The sequence below is a fragment of the Bufo bufo genome, chromosome 2 (assembly GCF_905171765.1).
Source record: "Bufo bufo chromosome 2, aBufBuf1.1, whole genome shotgun sequence".
NCBI lineage: Eukaryota > Metazoa > Chordata > Amphibia > Anura > Bufonidae > Bufo > Bufo bufo.
In genome coordinates this window covers 447159014-447181681 of record NC_053390.1, presented here as the reverse complement: position 1 = coordinate 447181681, position 22668 = coordinate 447159014, and the positions used below count along the sequence as shown (strand labels likewise).

General features: G+C 44.4%; 1 protein-coding gene across 2 annotated transcripts in view; it reads left to right on the top strand.

The window, feature by feature from the left end:
- PLPPR3 (phospholipid phosphatase related 3) overlaps window positions 1-19300 on the top strand; it is a 51487-nt gene extending 32187 nt beyond the window's left edge. The window contains exons 5-8 of one of the 2 annotated variants that reach the window (XM_040420406.1): window positions 2852-2909; window positions 3090-3263; window positions 17448-17624; window positions 18125-19300. In XM_040420406.1, the coding sequence (XP_040276340.1) occupies window positions 2852-2909; window positions 3090-3263; window positions 17448-17624; window positions 18125-19234 (1519 nt within the window). In that variant the 3' untranslated portion in view covers window positions 19235-19300. Of the gene's footprint in view, window positions 1-2851; window positions 2920-3024; window positions 3264-17447; window positions 17625-18124 lie in introns of both variants that reach the window. The other variant, XM_040420405.1, reaches the window with a different exon arrangement.
- Window positions 19301-22668: the final 3368 nt, after the last annotated feature.

Genomic DNA, 22668 nt, shown 5'->3' with positions numbered 1-22668 from the left:
TGAACTACGCGAACAAGAGGAGAAGGTGAGTTAATTTTTTTTATTTTTTTTAACCCTCAATTAATCACCTACTAAGCATTCTGTTTTCAGAATGCTATTATTTTCTCTTATAACCATGTTACAAGGGAAAATAATATAGTGAATAGACTGTCTCCTAGCAACCATGCGTGAAAATCGCACCGCATCCGCACTTGCTTGCGGATGCTTGCGATTTTCACGCAACCCCATTCACTTCTATGGGGCCTGCGTTGCGTGAAAAACGCAGAATATAGAGCATGCTGCGATTTTCACGCAACGCACAAGTGATGCGTGAAAATCACCGCTCATCTGAACAGCCCCATAGAAATGAATGGGTCAGGATTCAGTGCGGGTGCAATACGTTCACCTACCGCATTGCACCCGCGCGGAATACCCGCCCGTGTGAACGCAGCCTTATACTTACCTGCATGTCCGCGATGCGGTGCAGGCCTCTTCCGGCCTGTGTCCCGCGCTGTATGGCTCAAGCGGTGTGCCGCCTGCGCCGGCCTCTGATCCTGAGGATGGCGATACAGATGACTATGGAGATGAGCGCAATGGAAGCCCTCATCTCCCTGTGCCCTGCGGCCGCCGCCCCCCACACCAAAATGAATGCGGGCATTTCAGTTGGGGGCCCCCATGAGGGGGCACAGTGTGATGTAGGGGGCGACACCACTGTGTATACTTCTTTTTTTTTTGGGTTGGGGGATCCATAAGACACCAAAGTAACCACATGCATTTTTATTTAGGGCACCCCTGTTTTTTTTTTTTATCAAACTACAGTCTTTATTAAAACTGGTGCAAAAGAAGACTAGCTTAGTGGCCCATGGCAACCAATCAGATTGATCCTTTCATTTTCCAGAGGTGGAATCTGATTGGTTGCTATGGGCAAATAATCCAGTTTTCCCTTACACCAGTTTTTATAAATTATTTTTATAAAAATAAATAATTATTTTTATAATAAATTAATCTTATATAAAGATGCTTGAAGAAAAAAAAACAAGAGTTACAACAAGCCGAATTTTTTAAAAGAAGCCAGAAACACAAAACACTCCAACCAAAATTACAAAAACACAAGGTTATATTTCCCATAGACCTTCAGCCAATGTTTGGAGCTGGCATTAATGCAAAGAAAAATAAATATTTCCCATAGACCTTCAGCCAAAGTTTGCAGCTGGCATTAATGCAAAGAAAAAAGACAAAAACACCAAAAAGCAAAGATGCCACTCAAAACGCAAACTGCAGAAAATGCCAGCAAAAAAAAAAGCAGCCTCAGACTGCCTAAGGCTACTCTGCAGATTTCTGTATGTTTCTGCACCAAATCCCCCCCGAAAACTGCATGTGGATTTGCTGCAGATCTTACCCTTGCATAGCAGAGGGTGAAATACTAACATATAAATTGCACAAACAATTGCAGATTTTAAATCCGCACAGCAGGTCAGTTTCCTCACCTAAGAATAAAGCAGAGGGTACATGAGATATGTCTAATCTCATACACTTTGCTGGTACTGTATTACGCTGTGGTTTTTCTACATGGGAATCCGTACGGAAAAAAACGTGCATATCCACATCATGTACAGTTAGCCACTGGCTACATTTTAGACAGGATTAGTATTTATGCCCCTATGTATATGACCCTCATGCAGACATCGTAGAAGAAATCAACTTGGACTATTTCCCTGTACCATAGGGCTCTTGTAAAGAATAAGATAGACATCTACTCATGTCTATATCCCCCTCCATGTGACACTTTTATTTTCATACAACTGTTGGGTCGCTGATTGAAGGGCATAGTTATCATTCGTTTAATTGGTATACATTTCCTTTCCTATAAATATCTATTATATTCCTTTTATGAAGAACATTTCCAATGGTTGCTTTAGTAGCAAACACCTCTAGGTTGGGCCATTAAAAGGAATGTGTCCCCTATAATTTTTTCTGCTAGTTAAAACCAGATAGTTACACATATCCTTTTTTTGTCTGTTTTTATTTTCTAATTGTATACTTTTTATTCTATTTCCTGAACATGATTAAGGAGGCAGCCATCTTGACTGAGCTGTTGTTAACAGTATTTAGAGATATGCTTTACAGCAGCCACCCTGGACCATAGACACAATGGTCTGAGGGTACCTCAAGGACTTCTATGAGAGAGTTTTCTAGGTATGGTCTGTGACCTGTGCAGTCTGGAGGCAGTAGATAAGGTGTGACAAACATCTATTGTGAATGGTGCATCCTGTGTTATCTATATGAAGTTGATACTGTTCATTGTAATCCTGCCTGGGATGATGATGATGATGAGATGACTGCTGAAAAGTGATCTCTGCAGAACAGGAAGTCTCAACATATTGTGTCCAGTGCAAAACATCAAGATTTTAGAATTTTTGGGAAATATAATTACATAGAAAATTAAAAATAACATCACCAAAAATGATTTAAAACCATGTTTAACGTAAAAACTTGATTTAAACAATAGGTCCTTTTCTGGTGACACGTTCCCTTTAACCTCCTAGTTTAGCTTTATGCCCTTTGCCTTGTGTTGTGTTTTTGAGGGTTACATGGAATTTGACTTTCTAAAGTATGGGTAAAAAGCAAATGTGTTTTTAGTTTTTGTAGTAGGGCAGTTTTCAGCCAGTCTATTAGTAAGTCTCGGAATTACTGTATTTGCATAAAGTTGTACGCTATGTAATACTGATAAAACTGCTGTACATACAATATGGCATGCACATGCACCTGATTTCCAGGGGACGGAGTCTACTTATTAGTTACTAGCTATAATCCAGATGTGGATGTGATAAATATTAATATGTGTTCAATAAAAATCTTTATGTGTCTTCAGGAAGACGTTTCCTTCTCAACACGCCACTCTTTCAGCATTTGCAGCGGTCTATGTGTCTGTAAGTATCTGTCTATTCATCAATATCTAAAAAAAAGTGCGGCAAGGAGATGGATAAAAATGGGGAATAGCCAATATACTAAAGAATGGACCAGAACTAGTGAAGACCATCACAGTGTACATTGTGGGGACATCTGAATACTATGTAATAAGATTAATTTCTGTATCATTGTTCTTCCAGATGTACTTTAACTCCATCATATCAGACAGTACAAAACTTCTGAAGCCACTTCTGGTTTTTGCCTTTTCCATTGCTGCTGGTGTATGTGGCCTAACCCAAATTACCCAGTATCGTAGTCACCCTGTGGATGTATATGCAGGGTTTCTTATTGGTTCGGGAATAGCTGCCTATTTGGTGAGTATGACCACATACCTTTTAATTTTTGATACTATTGTATAGACAATTAGGATATGCTGTAGATGTGCACAGTTGGAAGGAATATTGTGCATATAAGTCTACTTTCACACTGGCGTTTTGGCTTTCCGTTTGTGAGATCCGTTCAGGGCTCTCACAAGCGGTCCAAAACAGATCAGTTTTCATTCTAATGCATTCTGAATGGAAAAGGATCCGCTCAGTTTGCATCAGTTCAGTCTCCATTCCGCTTTGGAGGCGGAGACCAAAACGCTGCTTGCAGTGTTTTGGGGTCCATCTGATGAAACTAAGCCAAACGGATCCGTCCTGGCACAGAATGTAAGTCAATGGGGACGGATTCGTTTTCACTGACTCGATCTGGCACAATAGAAAACGGATCCGTCCTCCATTGACTTTCAATGGTGTTCAAGACGGATCCGTCTTGGCTATGTTAAAGATAATACAAACGGATCCGTTCTGAACGGATGCAGACGGTTGTATTATCCATGACGGATCCGCACAAAACGCGAGTGTGAAAGTAGCCTTAGGACTCATGCACACGACCATATACCCTCCGAGACATACGGTCCGTGAGCGGGCCATATGTCCTGGAGCGGCATACATCATGGACACGGGAGCGCACAGCATCATAGGTTACTATGATGCTGTGCGCATCGGGCCGCCAGCAGGACTACAATGGAAGCGCTCATCTCCCTGTGCCCTGCCGCCGCCCCCCACTTGTGAGCAGGGCCGCGTCGCCTGGGGAGATCGCCTCACTTTGCCTAATTGGCAGTGCGGCCCTGTTGGCGCCCCCTGAGATTTTGCGCCCGGGGCAACGCCCCCCCCCCCCCCTCCCCACGCTATATCACTGCATCTATCCATCCAGTTCAGCCTGTTATCCTGCAAGTTGATCCAGTGTAATGCCTCATTCACACATCAGTGTTCGGTCAGTGATTTCCATCAGTGATTTTGAGCCAAAACCAGGTGTGCCTCTAAACACAGAACAGGTGTAGATCTTTCCCTTATACCTTATCTCTGTGGAGGCTCCACTCCTGGTTTTGGCTCAAAATCACTGATGGAAATCACTGACCAAAACACTGACGTGTGAATGAGGCATAAGGCAAAAAACCCTGTGAGGTAGAAGCCAATTTTCCTCATTTTAGGGGAAAAAATGTCTCCCCGACTCCAATCAGGCAGTCAGAATAAATCCCTGGATCAACGACACTTCTCCAGAATTCTAATAGCTATAACCTGTAATATTATTACACTCCAGAAATACATCCAGGCCCCTCATAAACTCTTTTATTGTAGTCACCATCACCACCTCCTCAGCCAGAGAGTTCCATAGTCTCACTGCTCTTACCGTAAAGAATCCTCTTCTATGTTTGTGTATAAACCTTCTTTTCTCTAGAAGCAGAGGATGTCCCCTCGTCACAGTCGCTTCTACTACCCCTAAACAACCACACATTTTATGCCTTGTCCATCATGTTCCATACTGTGCTGCTGTTACCGTTACTACTATCCCTACACAGCTGCACATCTCCTGCCTTGTCCATCATGTTCCATACTGTGCTGCTGTTGCCGTTACTACTACCCCTACACAGCTGCACATCTCCTGCCTTGTCCATCATGTTCCATACTGTGCTGCTGTTGCCGTTACTACTACCCCTACACAGCTGCACATCTCCTGCCTTGTCCATCATGTTCCATACTGTGCTGCTGTTGCCGTTACTACTACCCCTACACATCTGCACATCTCCTGCCTTGTCAATCGTGTTCCATACTGTACAGCTGCTGCTGGAAACCATACCCTGCACAGGGTAAATAAAACAAACCTGACCTAACAAACACCTCCAAAAAAAGGGATGCTTCACGTTCCTGGATGATCACTGTCACTAGCACATGTAGTTGTAGTGGTGGAATTGGTGGACAATATATAGCCATTGCTTCTTCTGATGTGTGTGTGCATAAAAAACAGCAATCATCTATTACCAACAATGAATCTTTTTTAGGTCTTTTTTATTATAAAAAGCACAAAAAAAATGCAGGCTGGAACTAGACTCCAGACTACGTGTCAGGGTGGTGAGAACTGTAGATAGACCACTCCACTGTTTGAAAATGTGTAAAATCTGTGGCCACTCAGCCAGACTGGGAAATGTTAGACTGTTGTGTTGACTGTTGTTGTAGAGGCTGAATTGTATAGAACGTTGATAAAATGTTTTTTTTCAATATTAATCACTGTATCACTTCTTCACTATGGTAGCACTCCTCCCAGTGTGAGAGCAGGAGGGCCTGACCTTACAAGCAGCAACTGCCCCATTTAATAGGGGAACATGGGATCCCCATTCTTGTGATTGGTGGGTGTCCCAGCTGTAGGACACCACCAATTAAACACATATTCCCAATGCTGTGATAAGTATTGTTTCTGGGAAAACCCCTTTAATAGACAGAAAATGTTCATATGCTGTTGTTACATTCTTCAGGAAGAAATGGAAGATGGAGTAAAACTTCCTCCCCAAGAGGCTAGAGAATGCATACAGAACATTAACTGTATAGTGTTGCTATACTGCCTTATCTAGCAAACAATAGACCTGTCATTTGTTATTAATTTCCCAACCCGCCAATGATAATGAGTTACTCTGTTGAGTTGCTCTGTTGACCCTGTCCCACGGGAAAGCTGCAAAGTGAACTGCAAACCACAATTCACAATTTTTATTTAAAAATAACAAACACAAAAATGTGTAGAATGTTCATCATAAAAATAATCTTATTGAATGAGATTCTCTTGGGTATATTTTTCATATTTTGTTTTTATTATGATTATTTTTATTATTTAGTTTTATTCTTCTCAGCAGAAGTCATTTACTGACGACACTCTTAATTTCCTTTGGGGTGAGTTCAAATGTTGCAGATTTGCGCTGTGGATTCCACACTGCAAATCTGCAGCAAATTACAGTACAAAACATGTTTTTAAAACACGAGTGGTAAGCAGAACCTGGAGAAAGGATGTGTTGGGGCACAGCTGCTGTCACGGTAGACACCCCTTTTGGTGACTGGATGTAAACTCCTCCTACACAGGCTCTGCACCCTGTACTTCTCCCTGGGCTGGGTGGTGGTATTATGGTGTGGTGTAGCCCCCTGGGGCTAATATAGTATGCCAGTGGTGGATGGTGGGAGGAAACACACCAAGCAGAGTTTAAGGCCTCTTTCAGATGGGCGTTGCGGGAAAATGTGCGGGTGCGTTGCGGGAACACGCGCAATTTTTCCGCGCGAGTGCAAAACATTGTAATGCGTTTTGCACTCGCGTGAGAAAAATCGCGCATGTTTGGTACCCAAACCCGAACTTCTTCACAGAAGTTCGGGCTTGGGATCGGGGTTGTGTAGATTGTATTATTTTCCCTTATAACATGGTTATAAGGGAAAATAATAGCATTCTGAATACAGAATGCATAGTAAAATAGCGCTAGAGGGGTTAAAAAAATAAATAAAATAATTTAACTCACCTTAGTCCACTTGATCGCGCTGCCTGGCATCTACTTCTGTCTCCTTTGCTGAACAGGACCTGTGGTGACGTCACTCCGGTCATCACATGATCCATCACATGATCCATCACCATGGTAAAAGATCATGTGATGGATCATGTGATGACCGGAGTGACGTCACCACAGGTCCTGTTCAGCAAAGGAGACAGAAGGAGATGCCGGGCAGCGCGATCAAGTGGACTAAGGTGAGTTAAATTTTATTTTATTTTTTTAACCCCTCCAGCGCTGTTTTACTATGCATTCTGTATTCAGAATGCTATTATTTTCCCTTATAACCATGTTATAAGGGAAAATAATAATGATCGGGTCTCCATCCCGATCGTCTCCTAGCAACCGTGCGTGAAAATCGCACTGCATCCGCACTTGCTTGCCGATGCTTGCGATTTTCACGCAACCCCATTCACTTCTATGGGGCCGGCATTGCGTGAAAAACGCAGAATATAGAGCATGCTGCGATTTTCACTCAACGCACAAGTGATGCGTGAAAATCACCGCTCATGTGAACAGCCCCATAGAAATGAATGGGTCCAGATTCAGTGCGGGTGCAATGCGTTCAACCGCACGCATCGCATCCGCGCGGAATACTAGCCTGTGTGAAAGGGGCCTAAGGCTATGGACACTTTTGAGAGCAGTTTTTTATTTTTTCCTTCTATTCATTTGGGGCTAAAAATCGTTTTTTTCAATAGTTTTCTATTAAAAATTTTCAGCAGTTTCTTTCTTCTACAGCTTTCAGTGTCCGCGCATCTGCAGGCTATCAGACTCTCTGCTTCACACTGAACCTGTCATAGAACTGCTCTGATAGCTGGATCTATAGCCCTTATCTCTGAACTCCTGACAGCTCATAAACACTCATTTAGTTAGGACACTATAGATAAGGGCTACAGATCCAGCCATCAGAGCAGTTCTCATTCAGATTCAATATGAAACAAAGAGCCTGATAGCCTGCAGTTTTAGTTATATGGGTTTCATATTTACAGCGTTCCATATGTGGTAAAACTGACCTATTAACTTGATTCTCCAGCAGTGATGGCCAGTTCGCAGTGTTTGCCGATGAACACATGCGATCTGCCATCTTTATTCCCAAGCCCGGCGATGCAGAGGTAAGTCCTTACCTGTGCCTGTTCCGGCGAGACGCTCTGAAACACATGCGGTCACCTGGAGCAGGCAGTTCCTGGAACAGCCTTCATTGGGCTGTTCTTAGAACTGCCTGCTCCCGGTGACCGCATGTGTTTCAGAGCGGCTCGCGGCGCAGGCACAGGTAAGGACTTACCTCTGCATCACCGGGCTTGGGAGTGAAGATGGCAGATCGCATGTGTTCGTCGGCGAACACTGCGAACTGGCCATTACTGTTCTCCAGGTCAGTATGATTACAGCGATACCACACTTTTATAATTTTTCTTGTTTTAATACTATAAAAAAATAAAAACTTTGAAACAACTAATTTTTTCTTTGCATCGCCATATTCTGACCCCCATAAGGCTGAGTTAAAACTTCAGTTATTTCCATCAGTTAGGCCTCATGCACATGACCGTATTTTTTCATGGTCCGCAAAATGGGGTTCCGTTGGTCCATGATCCGTGACCGTTTTTTCATCCGTGGGTCTTCCTTGATTTTTGGAGGATCCACGAAAAAAAAGTCGTTTTAGTGTCTGCCTGGCCGTGCGGAGCCAAACGGATCCGTCCTGAATTACAATGCAAGTCAATGGGGACAAATCCGTTTGACGTTGACACAATATGGTGCAATTTCAAACGGATCCGTCCCCCATTGACTTTCAAGTCAGGCGTCCCTATTATACCATCGGATCAGAGTTTTCTCCAATCCGATGGTATATTTTAACTTGAAGCGTCCCCATCACCATGGGAACGCCTCTATGTTAGAATATACTGTCGGATATGAGTTAGATTGTGAAACTCATATCCGACAGTATATTCTAACACAGAGGCGTTCCCATAGTGATGGGGACGCTTCTAGTTAGAATATACTACGAACTGTGTACATGACTGCCCCCTGCTGCCTGGCAGCACCCGATCTCTTACAGGGGGCTGTGATCCGCACAATTAACCCCTCAGGTGCTGCACCTGATGGGTTAATTGTGCATATCATAGCCCCCTGTAAGAGATCAGGGGCTGCCAGGCAGCAGGGGGCAGACCCCCCTCCCTCCCCAGTTTGAATATCATTGGTGGCCAGTGTGGGGCCCCCACCCCCGGCCCCCCCTCCCTCCCTCCCTCCCTCTATTGTATTATCATTGGTGGCCAGTGTGCGTCCCCCCCCCCGCCCTCTATTGTATTATCATTGGTGGCCAGTGTGCGGCCTCCCCCGGCCCCCCCTCCCTTCCTCTATTGTAATATCATTGGTGGCCAGTGTGCGGCCTCCCCCGGCCCCCCCTCCCTCCCTTTATTGTATTATCATTGGTGGCCAGTGTGCGGCCCCCCTCCCTCCCTCTATTGTAATATCATTGGTGGCCAGTGTGCGGCATCCCCCCCCCCCCCATTCCGATCATTGGTGGCAGCGGAGAGTTGCGATCGGAGTCCCAGTTTAATCGCTGGGGCTCCGATCGGTAACCATGGAAACCAGGACGCTACTGCAGGCCTGGTTGCCATGGTTACTTAGCAATATTACAATATTAGAAGCATCATACTTACCTGCTGCACTGTCTGTGACCGGCCGGGAGCTCCTCCTACTGGTAAGTGACAGGTCTGTGCGGCGCATTGCTTAATGATCTGTCACTTACCAGTAGGAGGAGCTCCCGGCCGGTCACAGACAGCGCAGCAGGTAAGTATGATGCTTCTAATATTGTAATATTGCTAAGTAACCATGGCAACCAGGCCTGCAGTAGCGTCCTGGTTGCCATGGTTACCGATCGGAGCCCCAGAGCGATTAAACTGGGACTCCGGTCGGAATCTCCGCTGCCACCAATGATCGGGGGGGAGAGGGGAGGCCGCACACTGGCCACCAATGATATTAATACAATAGAGGGGAAGCCGGGGGGGCCGCACACTGGCCACCAATGATATTAATACAATAGAGGGGGGGCCGGGGGGGCCGCACACTGGCCACCAATGATAATACAATAGAGGGAGGGAGGGGGGGCCGGGGTGGGCGCACACTGGCCACCAATGATAATACAATAGAGGGAGGGAGGGGGGGCCGCACACTGGCCACCAATGATATTACAATAGAGGGAGGGGGGGCCAGGGGGGACCGCACTGGCCACCAATGAAATTAAAACTGGGGAGGGAGGGGGGTCTGCCCCCTGCTGCCTGGCAGCCCCTGATCTCTTATAGGGGGCTATGATATGCACAATTAACCCATCAGGTGCAGCACCTGAGGGGTTAATTGTGCGGATCACAGCCCCCTGTAAGAGATCGGGTGCTGCCAGGCAGCAGGGGGCAGTCACGTACACAGTTCGTAGTATATTCTAACTAGAAGCGTCCCCATCACTATGGCAACGCCTCTGTGTTAGAATATACTGTTGGATATGAGTTTTCACGAAGTGAAAACTCATCTCTGAAAAAGCTTTTATGCAGACGGATCTTCGGATCCGTCTGTATGAAAGTAACCTACGGCCACGGATCACGGACGCGGATGCCAATCTTTTGTGCATCCGTGTTCTTTCACGGACCCATTGACTTGAATGGGACAGGTCATATTTTTTTGACGGACAGGAAACACGGATCACGGATGCGGCTGCAAAACGGTGCATTTTCCGATTTTTCCACGGACCCATTGAAAGTCAATGGGTCCGCGAAAAAAAACGGAAAACGGCACAACGGCCACGGATGCACACAACGGTCGTGTGCATGAGGCCTTATTGTGAGCCAAAACCAGTTTTGGGTAAAAAAAAATCAGAACAGGTGCAAATCGTTCTGCTATACCTTATCTCGTATAGGCTTTAGGCCCCCTGCACGCCCCGTGGTCGTGCTGCGGCCCGCAAAATGCGGGCCTCAATGCACGAACACTGTCCGTGGGACAGCCACAGCGGATCGCTGACCCATTCACTTGAAAGGGTCCGCGATCCGGCCGTTCCGCAAAAAGATAGGACATGTTCTATCTTTTTGCGGAACGGAAGTACGGGACGAAACCCCACGGAAGCACTCCGTAGTGCTTCCGTAGGGTTCCGTTCCGTGCTTCCGTTCCATACCATTCCGCATCTCCGGATTTGCGGACCCATTCATGTGATGCGGAATGCCCACGGAACGGCACCCGTGTGTAGCGGATCCGCAAATGCGGTCCGCAGTACGGCAACGGGAAGCACATGTTCGTGTGCAGGGGTTCTTACTCTTGATTTTGGCTCACAATAACTGATGGAAATCACTGACCAAATAACTGAAGTGTCAACTAGGCCAAACATTTTTATATTTACATCTACAGAGTTGTGTAAAGGCTCTTCTTTTGTAGGGCGATCTATAATTTTTTATACCAATTTGCAGCGTGTGCAACTTTTTGATCCCTTTTATTATAAAAAAAAATTTAGGGGGAAAAGTGACCAAAAAGCAGTGAAAGCTCCATTTCCTTTTTTTTCTTTATGATATTCCGCAGTATCAACACTATCATCTACCCGGGAAAGGTTTTAATTAGTCCTGCAGCAGCTTTGGTGCTGTTTCCTGCATACAGACCACATTGCTCTGCAACTGATGAACTCTGAACTACACACACTGCTCAACTTCCTTCCTCTAAGAGAGCATGTGTTAGTTTAAGCCACCCCACCTCCTTGTCCTGACCAGCTCTTAGTGCTATACTGTAGAGAATACCCATGTCATGACTTGACAATGAGATAGTACCCCTCAAATCCTGACATCGGCATCCCACCCAGTTGAGCCAGTAGTCAAGGCAGGGGCGTAGCTAAAGGCTCATGGGCCCTGGTGCAAGAGTTTAGCTTGGGTCCCCCTTCCCTCAATGCTTTGTGGCCAGAGGAAGGGCAGCACATAGCCTTCATGCTGCCTGAGGCAAAAATTGAAACAGCAATATTCCCCCACCATGCCAAATTCTTGACTTAACCCCTTCCCTCCCGCCAGAGGTGTAACTATGCGACACAAGGGATTTTGGGCCCCTCAGGCTATTGGGCCCGGTACTGACTGCTACCTCTGCACCTCACATAGCTACGACCCTGTCCTCATGGCCTATTTAAAGGGTTAAACATTAACTTATAGGCAGGGGCGTAGCTATAGGGGGTGCAGAGGTAGCAGTCGCTAGCGGGCCCAGGAGCCTGAGGGGGCCCAAAGACCCTTGTGGTAAGGTGAAGAATTTGGCATGGGGGGGGGGCATTAAAATTTTTGCTATGTGCCTCCCTGCCCCTGGCCACAAAGCACTGAGGGAAGGGGGGCCCAAGCTGAACTCTTGCAGCAGGGCCCATGAGCCTTTAGCTACGCCCCTGCCTATAGGATAGCTGCCTTACATCTGGTGGCATTAGAGGCAGAGCTTGTTAAGAGCTCATTTGCATTCCTTAACAATGACACAGCATGAATCATAGACAATGCAAAAGACAGTTTAAGGCTAATTTAAGCGTGTCCAGTGCGGAAAACATGCGGAAATACAGCCTGTGCAGCTGGTTCAGCTGCACAGGGGCCCAGCAAGGGAGAGGGCCCTTTGGTGTTTTTTTTTTTTTTTTTTTTCACTCCCTTCCTCTGGCAACAGGTCGGGGGGGGGGGCCCTGATTAGGACTTACTGTGAATCTGCTGCCTGTTGTGCCTAAACTCCATAGCTGAAGGACCTGCGATGACATCATAGTCATGTGATCTTTTCAACAGTGGAAGTGGTGGTAGGACCTGTGATGAGGCCACCATCATGTGATCAGTGCAGAAAAAGGCAGCACTCAGCATTGGAGACCTGTGATGCCATGGAATGAATGTGAGTGCCAGAGAAATGCTGGGAGATGTGGTTCTCCGCTGTTATACCTCCTCCCTGCTTAGTGGGAGGCAAATATGTTATTTAACTGGGACTGTATGTTAGAAGGGCTGAAGGGAGGGGAGGACTGTTAGTTACATGGGACTGTATGTTAGAAGATTGGGGGGAGATGACTGGTGTAATTTACATGGGACTGGATATTATAGTGGACTGGAGGGTAAGGAGTGATATTTACATGGGAATATGTGTTGGAGGGGCTGAAGGAAGGGATTGAAGTTATTTACATGGGACTGTATGTGATAGAAGACTGTAAGGAAGAGATGTTATTTACATTGGAGTGGAGAGAGAAGACTGGTGTTACATGGGACTGCATGGTATAGAAGACTGAAGGTAGAGGAGTGAAGCTATTTACATGGGACTGTATGTTATAGAACACTTTACGAAAGAGAGGTTATTTACATGGGACTGTATCATATAGAAGATTGGGGGAGAGGACTGGTGTTATTTACATGGAAGTGGATATTATAGAAGACTGGAGGGTAAGGAGTGATGTTATTTACATGGAACTATGTGTTGGAGGGGCTCACAGAGGGTATTTAAGTTATTTACATGGGACTGTATGTTATAGAAGACTAAGGAAGATATGTTATTTACATGGGACTGGAGGGAGAGGACTGGTGTTATTTACATGGGACTGCATGGTATAAAAGACTGTAGGTAAAGCAGTGAAGTTATTCACATGGGACTGCATGGTATAAAAGACTGAGGGAGAGCAGTGAAGTTATTTACATGGGAATGTATTGTATAGAAGACTGTAGGGAGAGGACAGGCATTATAATTTATGGGGGCACTACAGAGAAGATTATAACTCCAGGGGGTACGGCGGGAGGTATTGTAATTACAGGGGCACTGCAGGGAACATTATAAATACTGTGGGCAGTGTTGGTGGGCATTACCACTACTGAGGGCTCTATAGAAGTGCCATATACAGTAGATTATATATAGATTATAAGGGGTGCCCTATAGGGAGCCTTATTACCACTGAGGGTACTATAGGGGGATTCCTCCTACCAGTGAGCCCGGTGACGTCATCGGCACTAATGGACGGGATTTAGCGCTGCCCTAGAATGTAAAGCCGCCCATCAGTGCCGATGACATCATCGGGAACACTGCTAGGCAGAAGTCTTCTCCTAGCATTATAAAAATGTAAACAAAACAACCCTTAACCCTGCGCAGGGCAGGAGAGAGCATCGGAGCATGACATTTCAGAGGGGCTGAGTGGGGGGAGAAGGGGATATGTCCGGCTTCAGCTCTGAACCCGGACAACCGCTTTAACGGTCATCTGTCAGCAGATCTATCCCTATGACACCAGCTGACCTGTTGCAGGTGCACTTGGCAGCTGAAGGCATCTGTGCTGCTCCCATATTTATATGTGCCCACATTACTGAGAAAAATTAGGTTTTAATATATGCAAATGAGCCTCTAGGAGCAACGGGGGTGTTGCTGTTACACCTAGAGGCTCCGGTTTCTCTGCAACTGCCGCTCCCTTTCTACGTTGACAGTGCCTGGCAGGAAAAATATCATCACAACTGGCCAAGTGCAGAGGGCATGGCAGTTATAGAGCCTCTAGGTGTAATGGTAACGCCTCCATTTGCATACAATAAGACATCATTTTTCTCAGGAATGCGGGCACATATGAACATGGGACCAACACAGATGCCTTCCAAGTGCACGTGTAACACGTCAGCCCATTAATTGTGCAAGCATATGAGGGATAGCTGAAGGCCTAGGGAGGATTTTACTATCTGTTATCTAAAAAATATGTACTTCAGTGAGGGCAGGTACCAGCACTAAAGTGCCTAGAGCAGCATAAAATCTAAATACGGCCCTGGCTCCACGGCAGCAGCACTATGTAGTGTCACACAACACACTGTTGGTCTGTGTGAGGATCGGTGTGGCTGGGAATCTTCTGTGCTCCTCCTCCTACACAGACCAGCAGAGCAGTGTGACACTACATCGTGCTACTGCTGTGCAGGGGCGTAGCTATAGGGGGTGCAGAGGTAGCAGTCGCTACCGGGCCCAGGAGCCTGAGGGGGCCCAAAGACCCTTGTGCCACATAAGACACTGGCATTATAGAAAGTGCATACTGGTCAATTTACACCTCTGGCTGGAGGGAAGGGGTTAGGTTAAGAATTTGGCATGAGGGGTGCCCTTTCAATGTTTGCCTCAGGCAGCAGGAAGGATATGTGCTCCCCTGCCCCTTGCCAACAAGCACCGAGGGACGGGGGCCAAAGCTGAACTCTTACACCAGGGCCCATGAGCTTTTAGATACGCCCCTGCTGCTGTGGATCATAACTACTGTGAAGGGGGCACACATCTGGCATCACTACAGTGAGGGGGCACATATTTGGGCATAACTACTGTAAGGGGGCACATATCTGGATATAACTACTGTGAGGGGGCACATAGCTGGCCATAACTATTGTGAGTGGGCACATATCTGGGCATAACTACAAAGAGGGGGCACATATCTGGGCATAACTACATTGAGGGGACACATATCTGGGCAGAACTACTGTGAGTGGGCACATATCTGGGCCTAACTACAGTGAGGGGGCACATATCTGCCCATAACTACTGTGAGGGGTCACATATCTGGCCATAACTACTGTGATGGAACACATATCTGTTATAACTTCTGTGAGGGGGCACATATCTGGCCATAACTACTGTGAGGGGACACATATCTGGACATTACTGTATGGGGCACATATCTGGACATAACTACTGTGAGGGGGCACATATCTGGGCATAACTACTGTGAGGGGACACACATCTGTTATAACTACTGTGAGGGGGCACATATCTGGGCATAACTACTGTGAGTGGGCACATATCTGGACATAACTACTGTGAGGGGGCACATATCTGGGCATAACTACTGTGAGGGGGCACATATCTGTTATAACTACTGTGAGGGGGCACATATCTGTTATAACTACTGTGAGGGGGCACATATCTGGCCATAACTAGTGTGAGGGGACACACATCTGTTATAACTACTGTGAGCGGGCACATATCTGGGCATAACTACTGTGAGTGGGTACATATCTGGGCATAACTAGTGTGAGGGGACACACATCTGTTATAACTACTGTGAGGGGGCACATATCTGGCCATAACTAGTGGGAGGGGACACACATCTGTTATAGTTACTGTGAGGGGACACATATCTGGCCATAACTACTGTGAGGGGACACACATCTGTTTTAACTACTGTGAGGGGGCACATATCTGGCCATAACTACTGTGAGGGGACACATATCTGGCCATAACTAGTGTAAGGGGACACACATCTGTTATAACTACTGTGAGGGGGCACATATCTGGGCATAACTACTGTGAGTGGGCACATATCTGGACATAACTACTGTGAGGGGACACATATCTGGCCATAACTACTGTGAGGAGACACATATCTGTTATAACTACTGTGAGGGGACACATATCTGTTATAACTACTGTGAGGGGGCACATATCTGGGCATAACTACTGTGAAGGGGGCACAGTGAGGGCATTACTACTATGTGCTGGTACAAAGAGGGAATAATTACTATGTGGGGGCATTAAGAGGACTGGATGTGTATAGTTATGTTTTGGGCAGATTTAGAGGACTGATTCAAACCCATATCAGCTATTTAGACTCTGCAGACGTTCCACTCTATGGCTCATTACAAGTAGCATAGGGATAGACGCACATAGGACTAGGTCTGCACATGTGAGTCCCTGCCATTTGTGTAGCGGTATTTCAGCCTGGTTGCTATAGACTACACCTATATAAGTGTTACAATATACTGAATAGTAGCAAACAACAGGCTATTATTCAGGCTATCAGAGTGGTGGATGGTCAATTACCAATCCCTCTCCACATCTCTGATCTCCTGTATGCCTGATTTTTTTTAATCAATTCTCTATACCCCCCTTTTTTCTATTGATTCTAATAAAATCTTTATTATTTTCACTTTTAACGTTCTTTCAGGCTGAGACGCTAAATATATATATATAGAACGTGTACCACCAAAATTACCCTTACTGTGATTTGACAGATTTAGAGGAGTGGCCTAGTATGAAAAAAAATATATATACCTATTGTAAATGTATTGACTCATATTAACAAGATGTTTTTATTTGCAAGTATATGTTTATATCTGTATGCGTTGTTTGGGGGGGGGGGGGCAGGTATATTCTTTGCGCAGGGGTCCTCTGCTGTCTGTGTCCGCCCCTGATGCTACGTGTGGGAGCACAAGGAAACGTTCATCTGAAATTAGCCTAAATGCAGTTTCAGTGCAAATATTATCAAGATGAACATGGGCTTCATACAAAAGTGCTGGTGGTATGTGGTTACCCCCTTGGCATGGGGAAGAACAAGCATTATCATTATGTTGCAGAAATGCACTGGGTTTTACCACAGTTATCACTCTTCATTCTTTCACTCTGTAAGAGTGATATCTGTGGTGAATCCACTGCATTCAAGGACCTATATGTTCTTTCATGTTGTTTTTTTAGTCAAGACAATATGCAATTAAGCTACATTAATCATTAGCAACTACAAAAATTAGGAATATGGACATGAAAACGAATATTTATTACTTATAATGTAGATATAAGGCCCTTTTACATGGGCAGAAGATCGGACCAATTATCAGGAACAAATGTCTTACGAAAGCTCTTTCATGATAATTTCCTGTGTAAATGTGCTGCTGATCTCCAAACAAGCAAAATGGTATAATGTATCTTGCAGGCTTATCATGCTGTGGGTAATTTCCGGGCATCCTCAGAGGACACTTCACCAAAAGCCAGTAAGGATCTTCTCCATGCTTTAACTCATCGAGGACATGAGTCTGTGTACCACCAAAATAAATCTTCAAGCACTGATGAACTTACTCCTCTTCCTAGAACCCAGGCTACCCAGCGTCAGGTTAGTGATACGCAGTTCACAGTTCTTGGGGTTCTCAAGCTATACTTACATTTTAATGCTTTAAAAAAATAAGTGTGGGGTTCATAGTTTGTAACAAATTGACAGAAAGATTCATCTTTAATTTCAAATTTGGCTCAAATTCCCCATTTAAAGGGTTTATTTTTGCTTTACATATATTTCTGTCATATCAACAGGATGCCATAAATATTTGATAAATGAGGGTACCACAAACTTTTACCTATCTGGAGAAGAGGAGTCTCTAGACATTTGCTCAAATGAGGTGGATGACGAGGCTGTATGTGGCAACCTCAAAGTGTAGAACATGTGTCAAGAGACCTCCAGTTTCCTAAAAGTTGGGGGTCATACAGACATTTATAGCATAATCTGTGAATATTCCATAAATATGTGATTAAGCTGCACACACATTGACTGCTGTAATAAGGATTTAATCTTGACAAATATTTGTAGGTATTAACACCTTTTTCCTATGTCTTCGGAAGGTTCAACGTGAGAAAAATTCTCTGGGCAGCCTTAAACGTGCCAGTGTTGATGTTGATTTACTAGCCCCCAGAAGTCCAATGGGAAAAGAAAATATGGTAACTTTTAGTAACACTTTACCACGAGTTAGCACACCATCTATGGAGGACACTTCTCGCCGCCACATGACTATACATGTGCCTGCTGAAGGTACACGTCCACCAAGAGGCCCAGGAGCTGAATGGAAGCCAAAGCCTTTGGAAGGGCGTAGCCTTACACTTGGAGAGGAAGTGGCATTAGCGCAAGCTCATCGGCGGGCAGCATCTGAAACTTCAGGTATTATTCTTGATGAGCCAGATCCTGACAGAGCACCACCATCACTTTATCCTACAGTGCAGGCTAGAGCCGCAGGGCCACGTGTCCTTATCCAACCGAGGCCAGCAGCTCCACCACTTCTTCACATTCCTGAAGAAAACCAAACTGGTTCACCCAAGGGCAGTTCTGCTATTAGAGCTAAGTGGATGATGATGGCAGAGAAAGGAGGAGTACCTCGAGCTTCTACAAATGCACCAAGACTTATGCAGGTGATTGCAATGTCAAAGCAACAACAACAGCAGGTATCATCATTGGTGTCTAGCACACCTAAACATTCAGAAACCTCTTCATCTTCTACAACAAGTAGTTCTGATTCATCACAATACCGTTCACCCTCAGAGAGGGATAGTTCAAGTATTGTCACAATTGATGCCCACGCACCTCACCACCCAGTAGTTCATCTCTCGTCAGGCAATGGTCCATGGGAGTGGAAAGCTGCACAGAAGCCTGGTGAGATCCAAGAAACAGGTACCTATGATATGAGTAAGGATTATCGTGGCTACAGGACACCAAAAGGTGCAGGTGTGTCTCCAGGATCCTCAATAAGTGACCTAGAACCTGACTCTGAACCACGTTGCGGTCCAACTGTAAATGTTGCTGGAGGCGTGCCAACCCCCTTAGTAGCTGAGACTATTGGCATTCCTTCAAGCAGAGAAGCTAGTCTAAGAAGGAAACCCCAAGTAGCAGAAAGGGAGGGAAGTGAAGAAGCAGAGGAACCTTTTTATAAGAAGCTTCAGAACCAGAGGTTCAAGGAATGATTACATCACAAGGGTCTTAATGAACAAAGGTGTAAATATATTGGCATGTTATATTGACACAGAGGTGACAACAAGGAAAACTGCAGCATAGCACTGCCCAATAAGCATGAAAAATACTTCAGTACAGACATCTTGAAAAATCACAGCAAACATTTTTTATATTGTAAGAAATTTCATATACAAATAATCATCTGACAGTGATGTATTTGGTTGCCTTTCATTAGTACAGAACACTAAACTGATTGGATTCTGTTGGGTGTTTTTTATTTAGCAGGATATTAAGAGCAATGTGTAAATTATTCTAGAAGCACTCACAGAAACACTCTCTCACTGTTTTCGTACTCTGACATTACTGACTCTAGCAGCTCGGGAAACACTTTTTTCCTCTGCTAGAAACTCCTCAGGAAGTGAGAACGCAATGGAAAATTTCATGGTCTGTTGTTTGTGTTTCAAAATGTACTTTCATATGTCAGTGATGGGCATTTTCCTCCAAAACAGCAGTCAACAAAGGAAATATTTTGCAAGAAAGATTTCAGCATATAGAAAACTAATGCTGAGCAATGGTGTGACAGTTATCTGTATAATGTGTGGAAACTATCCTATAAGACATACGTCTCAGTACTATAAAATTCCATTAATACAGCACATAAATCCATGAATGCAGGTTCACCTGATGCTTGCTGAACAAGTTGCCTTGTGGCAGTTACTAGTCACAATACAAATATGTAAATTATCCATGAACATATCAAAAATGATGAGAAGATCACACAGAAGGCATGTATCTAGTGGGGAGACCACTGGAAAGTGATTGATATGAGGAAATGATAATATCATATATGGCATTTATACAAACAAGTCTTCCTCTAGTTTGGAGGTACACTGACTTATATTTTAGGGATTTGCATTCGTTCCACGTGCTGCAGGAGTAGAGCAACCACTGGGTAATGAAATTCCACACACTTGCACATGGAGTTGGTAGGCATCTAACAAGACTGCTCTGTACAGAAGTCTATCACAAAACAATCTGTACTGGAGGTATACTAAACATGTTTGTAACATACTTTATTAGGGAAGGTGTTTCTTTGTATTAGAAAACAGGGTGCAAAGATTCCTCTTACTAAAGCTCTAAATGAGCATCGCCAAAGAGAATTTGTCTTTAGTCTACAGTTCTACTGAGCGCTGAAGACACCTGTGTGTAACAAGTCAGATAGGCAGGGCGATGGGCAGTTATAGGGCAAAATAAATTGTCAGAGACTGGGGTAGTAACAAGAGGCAAGCTGGAAGCTTCTGTATGTTACACACAAGCATCTTTAGGGCTCAGTAGAACTGAATACTGAAGACAGACTCTCCTTCAGCTTCTTTCACACTAGCGTTAGGTTTAACCGGCAGGGGAACAAGCCTAACGCCAGTGTGAAAGAAGCCTTAACAATGCTGTTAGAGCTTTTCTAAGAACACTCTTTACACCCTGTTTTCTAGTACAAAGAAACACCTTTCCCTAAGGCTACATGCACATGAACGTTGTTTGTTTCCGTGTCCGTTCCATTTTTTTTTGCGGATAAGATGCGGAGCCATTCATTTCAATAGGTCCGCAAAAAATGCAGACAGCACACTGTGTGCTGTCCGCATCAGTATGTCCGTTCTGTGGCCCCGCAAAAAAAAATAAAACATGTCCTATTCTCGTCCCTTTTAGGCATTGTTACAATGCATCCGCAAAAAAAACAAACGGATGGCATACGGATGTCATCCTTTTTTTTGCGGATCCACAATTTGCGGACCGCAAAACACATACGGTCGTGTGCATGTAGCCTAATAAAGTATATTACAAAAATGTTTAACATCCTTGTCCCTGCACTATATTAAAAAATAAACTGAAACAACAGAAATTTATAGTTTACACATAATATAAAAAGCCATATATACCACTTCAATATAGCACACATTTCTACAGGTGAACTAATCCAATTTAGCAGGGCTTTTAGTATATCTTTGGTGTTACATGTGTTAGTGTTTTTAGCAGGTGTTATTATGATCGGCTAGCTCATTTATCATTCCATTTAATAACTGTACAAGCACTTAAATAAAAAAAATAAAAAACATTTATGGAAGATGTTGTAAGCACTGACCTGCAGTATGATTTTATTATAGTTTAGAACCTCCTGACCTTGAACACTATGGGGGAGAGTTATCAAAACTGTTGTAAAGTAGAACTAACTTAGTTGCCCATAGCAACCAATCAGATTTCACCTTTCATTTTTCAAAGCTCCTTTGGAAGATAAAAGGTGGAATCTGATTGGTTGCTATGGTCAACTAAGCCAGTTTTATTTTAGACCAGTTTGGTGAATCTCCCCCTATATATATGACACAAGGGTAACTGCATAAGCTGTTGCTAAGGTTTCATGGTCCATAAGATGGTAGCAGTAATTTTATGTATCCAACGTCACCCAGAACTATTTGTTGTGGGGACATCTTTTAATTCTAATCATGCTATGCAAGTGTTTATCTAAAATTAGGATTTTGTCTAAAATGCAAACAAGTTTAAAGTGTTTTAGACTTTTGTTGCTGAAGTGATGGACTTTATGCATATCTCTACTATACAGGTAATGGACATGTATAAAAATTGTTGTTTTTCTGACCTTCTGTTGTGCTGGTCTCTTATGTATTTTTAGTCTGTGATGCACCTAATGTGGAAAGTTGGTGCTGAACTTTACCTTCAAAACTTTCTCTAAAAAAAGCTCACTAAGGGCCTCTACAGATGTGTTTTTTTTATTCACTAAAAGACCACCATAGAAACCACTTGCAGTTTTTGCTCTGTACATTTTTTATGGCTTTTATGGCTTCTTTTAGTAGCTTTTTCTAAACAACTGTGTGAAGCATGTTTTTTTTTACTGGCACTTTTCCCTTTACAGACGTAGATGTCAAAACACCTAAAAACTTCAACACACTGGGGGTAATTATCATCCCCCTACACAAATTTTCTGGCATAAAAAAGTTGCAATTTCTTACTTCTTAAATCTAGAAACAAGTCGCATTTGTACACAGCCCTCAACATTTTCCGAAAAAGGAGCATGGCAGGGCAGAGTATTAACCTGTGATGGCCTGTTATGGCTAACCTCCGGCACTCCAGCTGTGGTAAAGTTACAATTCCCAAGATCTACACTTGCTTTGCTGTTCTCCGAACTCCATGGAAATGAATGGAGCATGCTGGGAGTCGTAGTTTCACCATAGCTGGAGTGGTGGAGGTTAGCCATCACTAGGCTAGGCCATCAACCTTGGCACATTTATATTCTTTTACACCAGTTTTGTGGCTTAAATGAAGACCGAAATGTACAGCAGCTATAAGCTGGTATAGATTGCAGTTTAGGCACATGGACTGCTGGAGAATGTGTTAAATTTTTGACGAGGCATGAAGATCACCCTCCAGTGGTGCAGGGGAA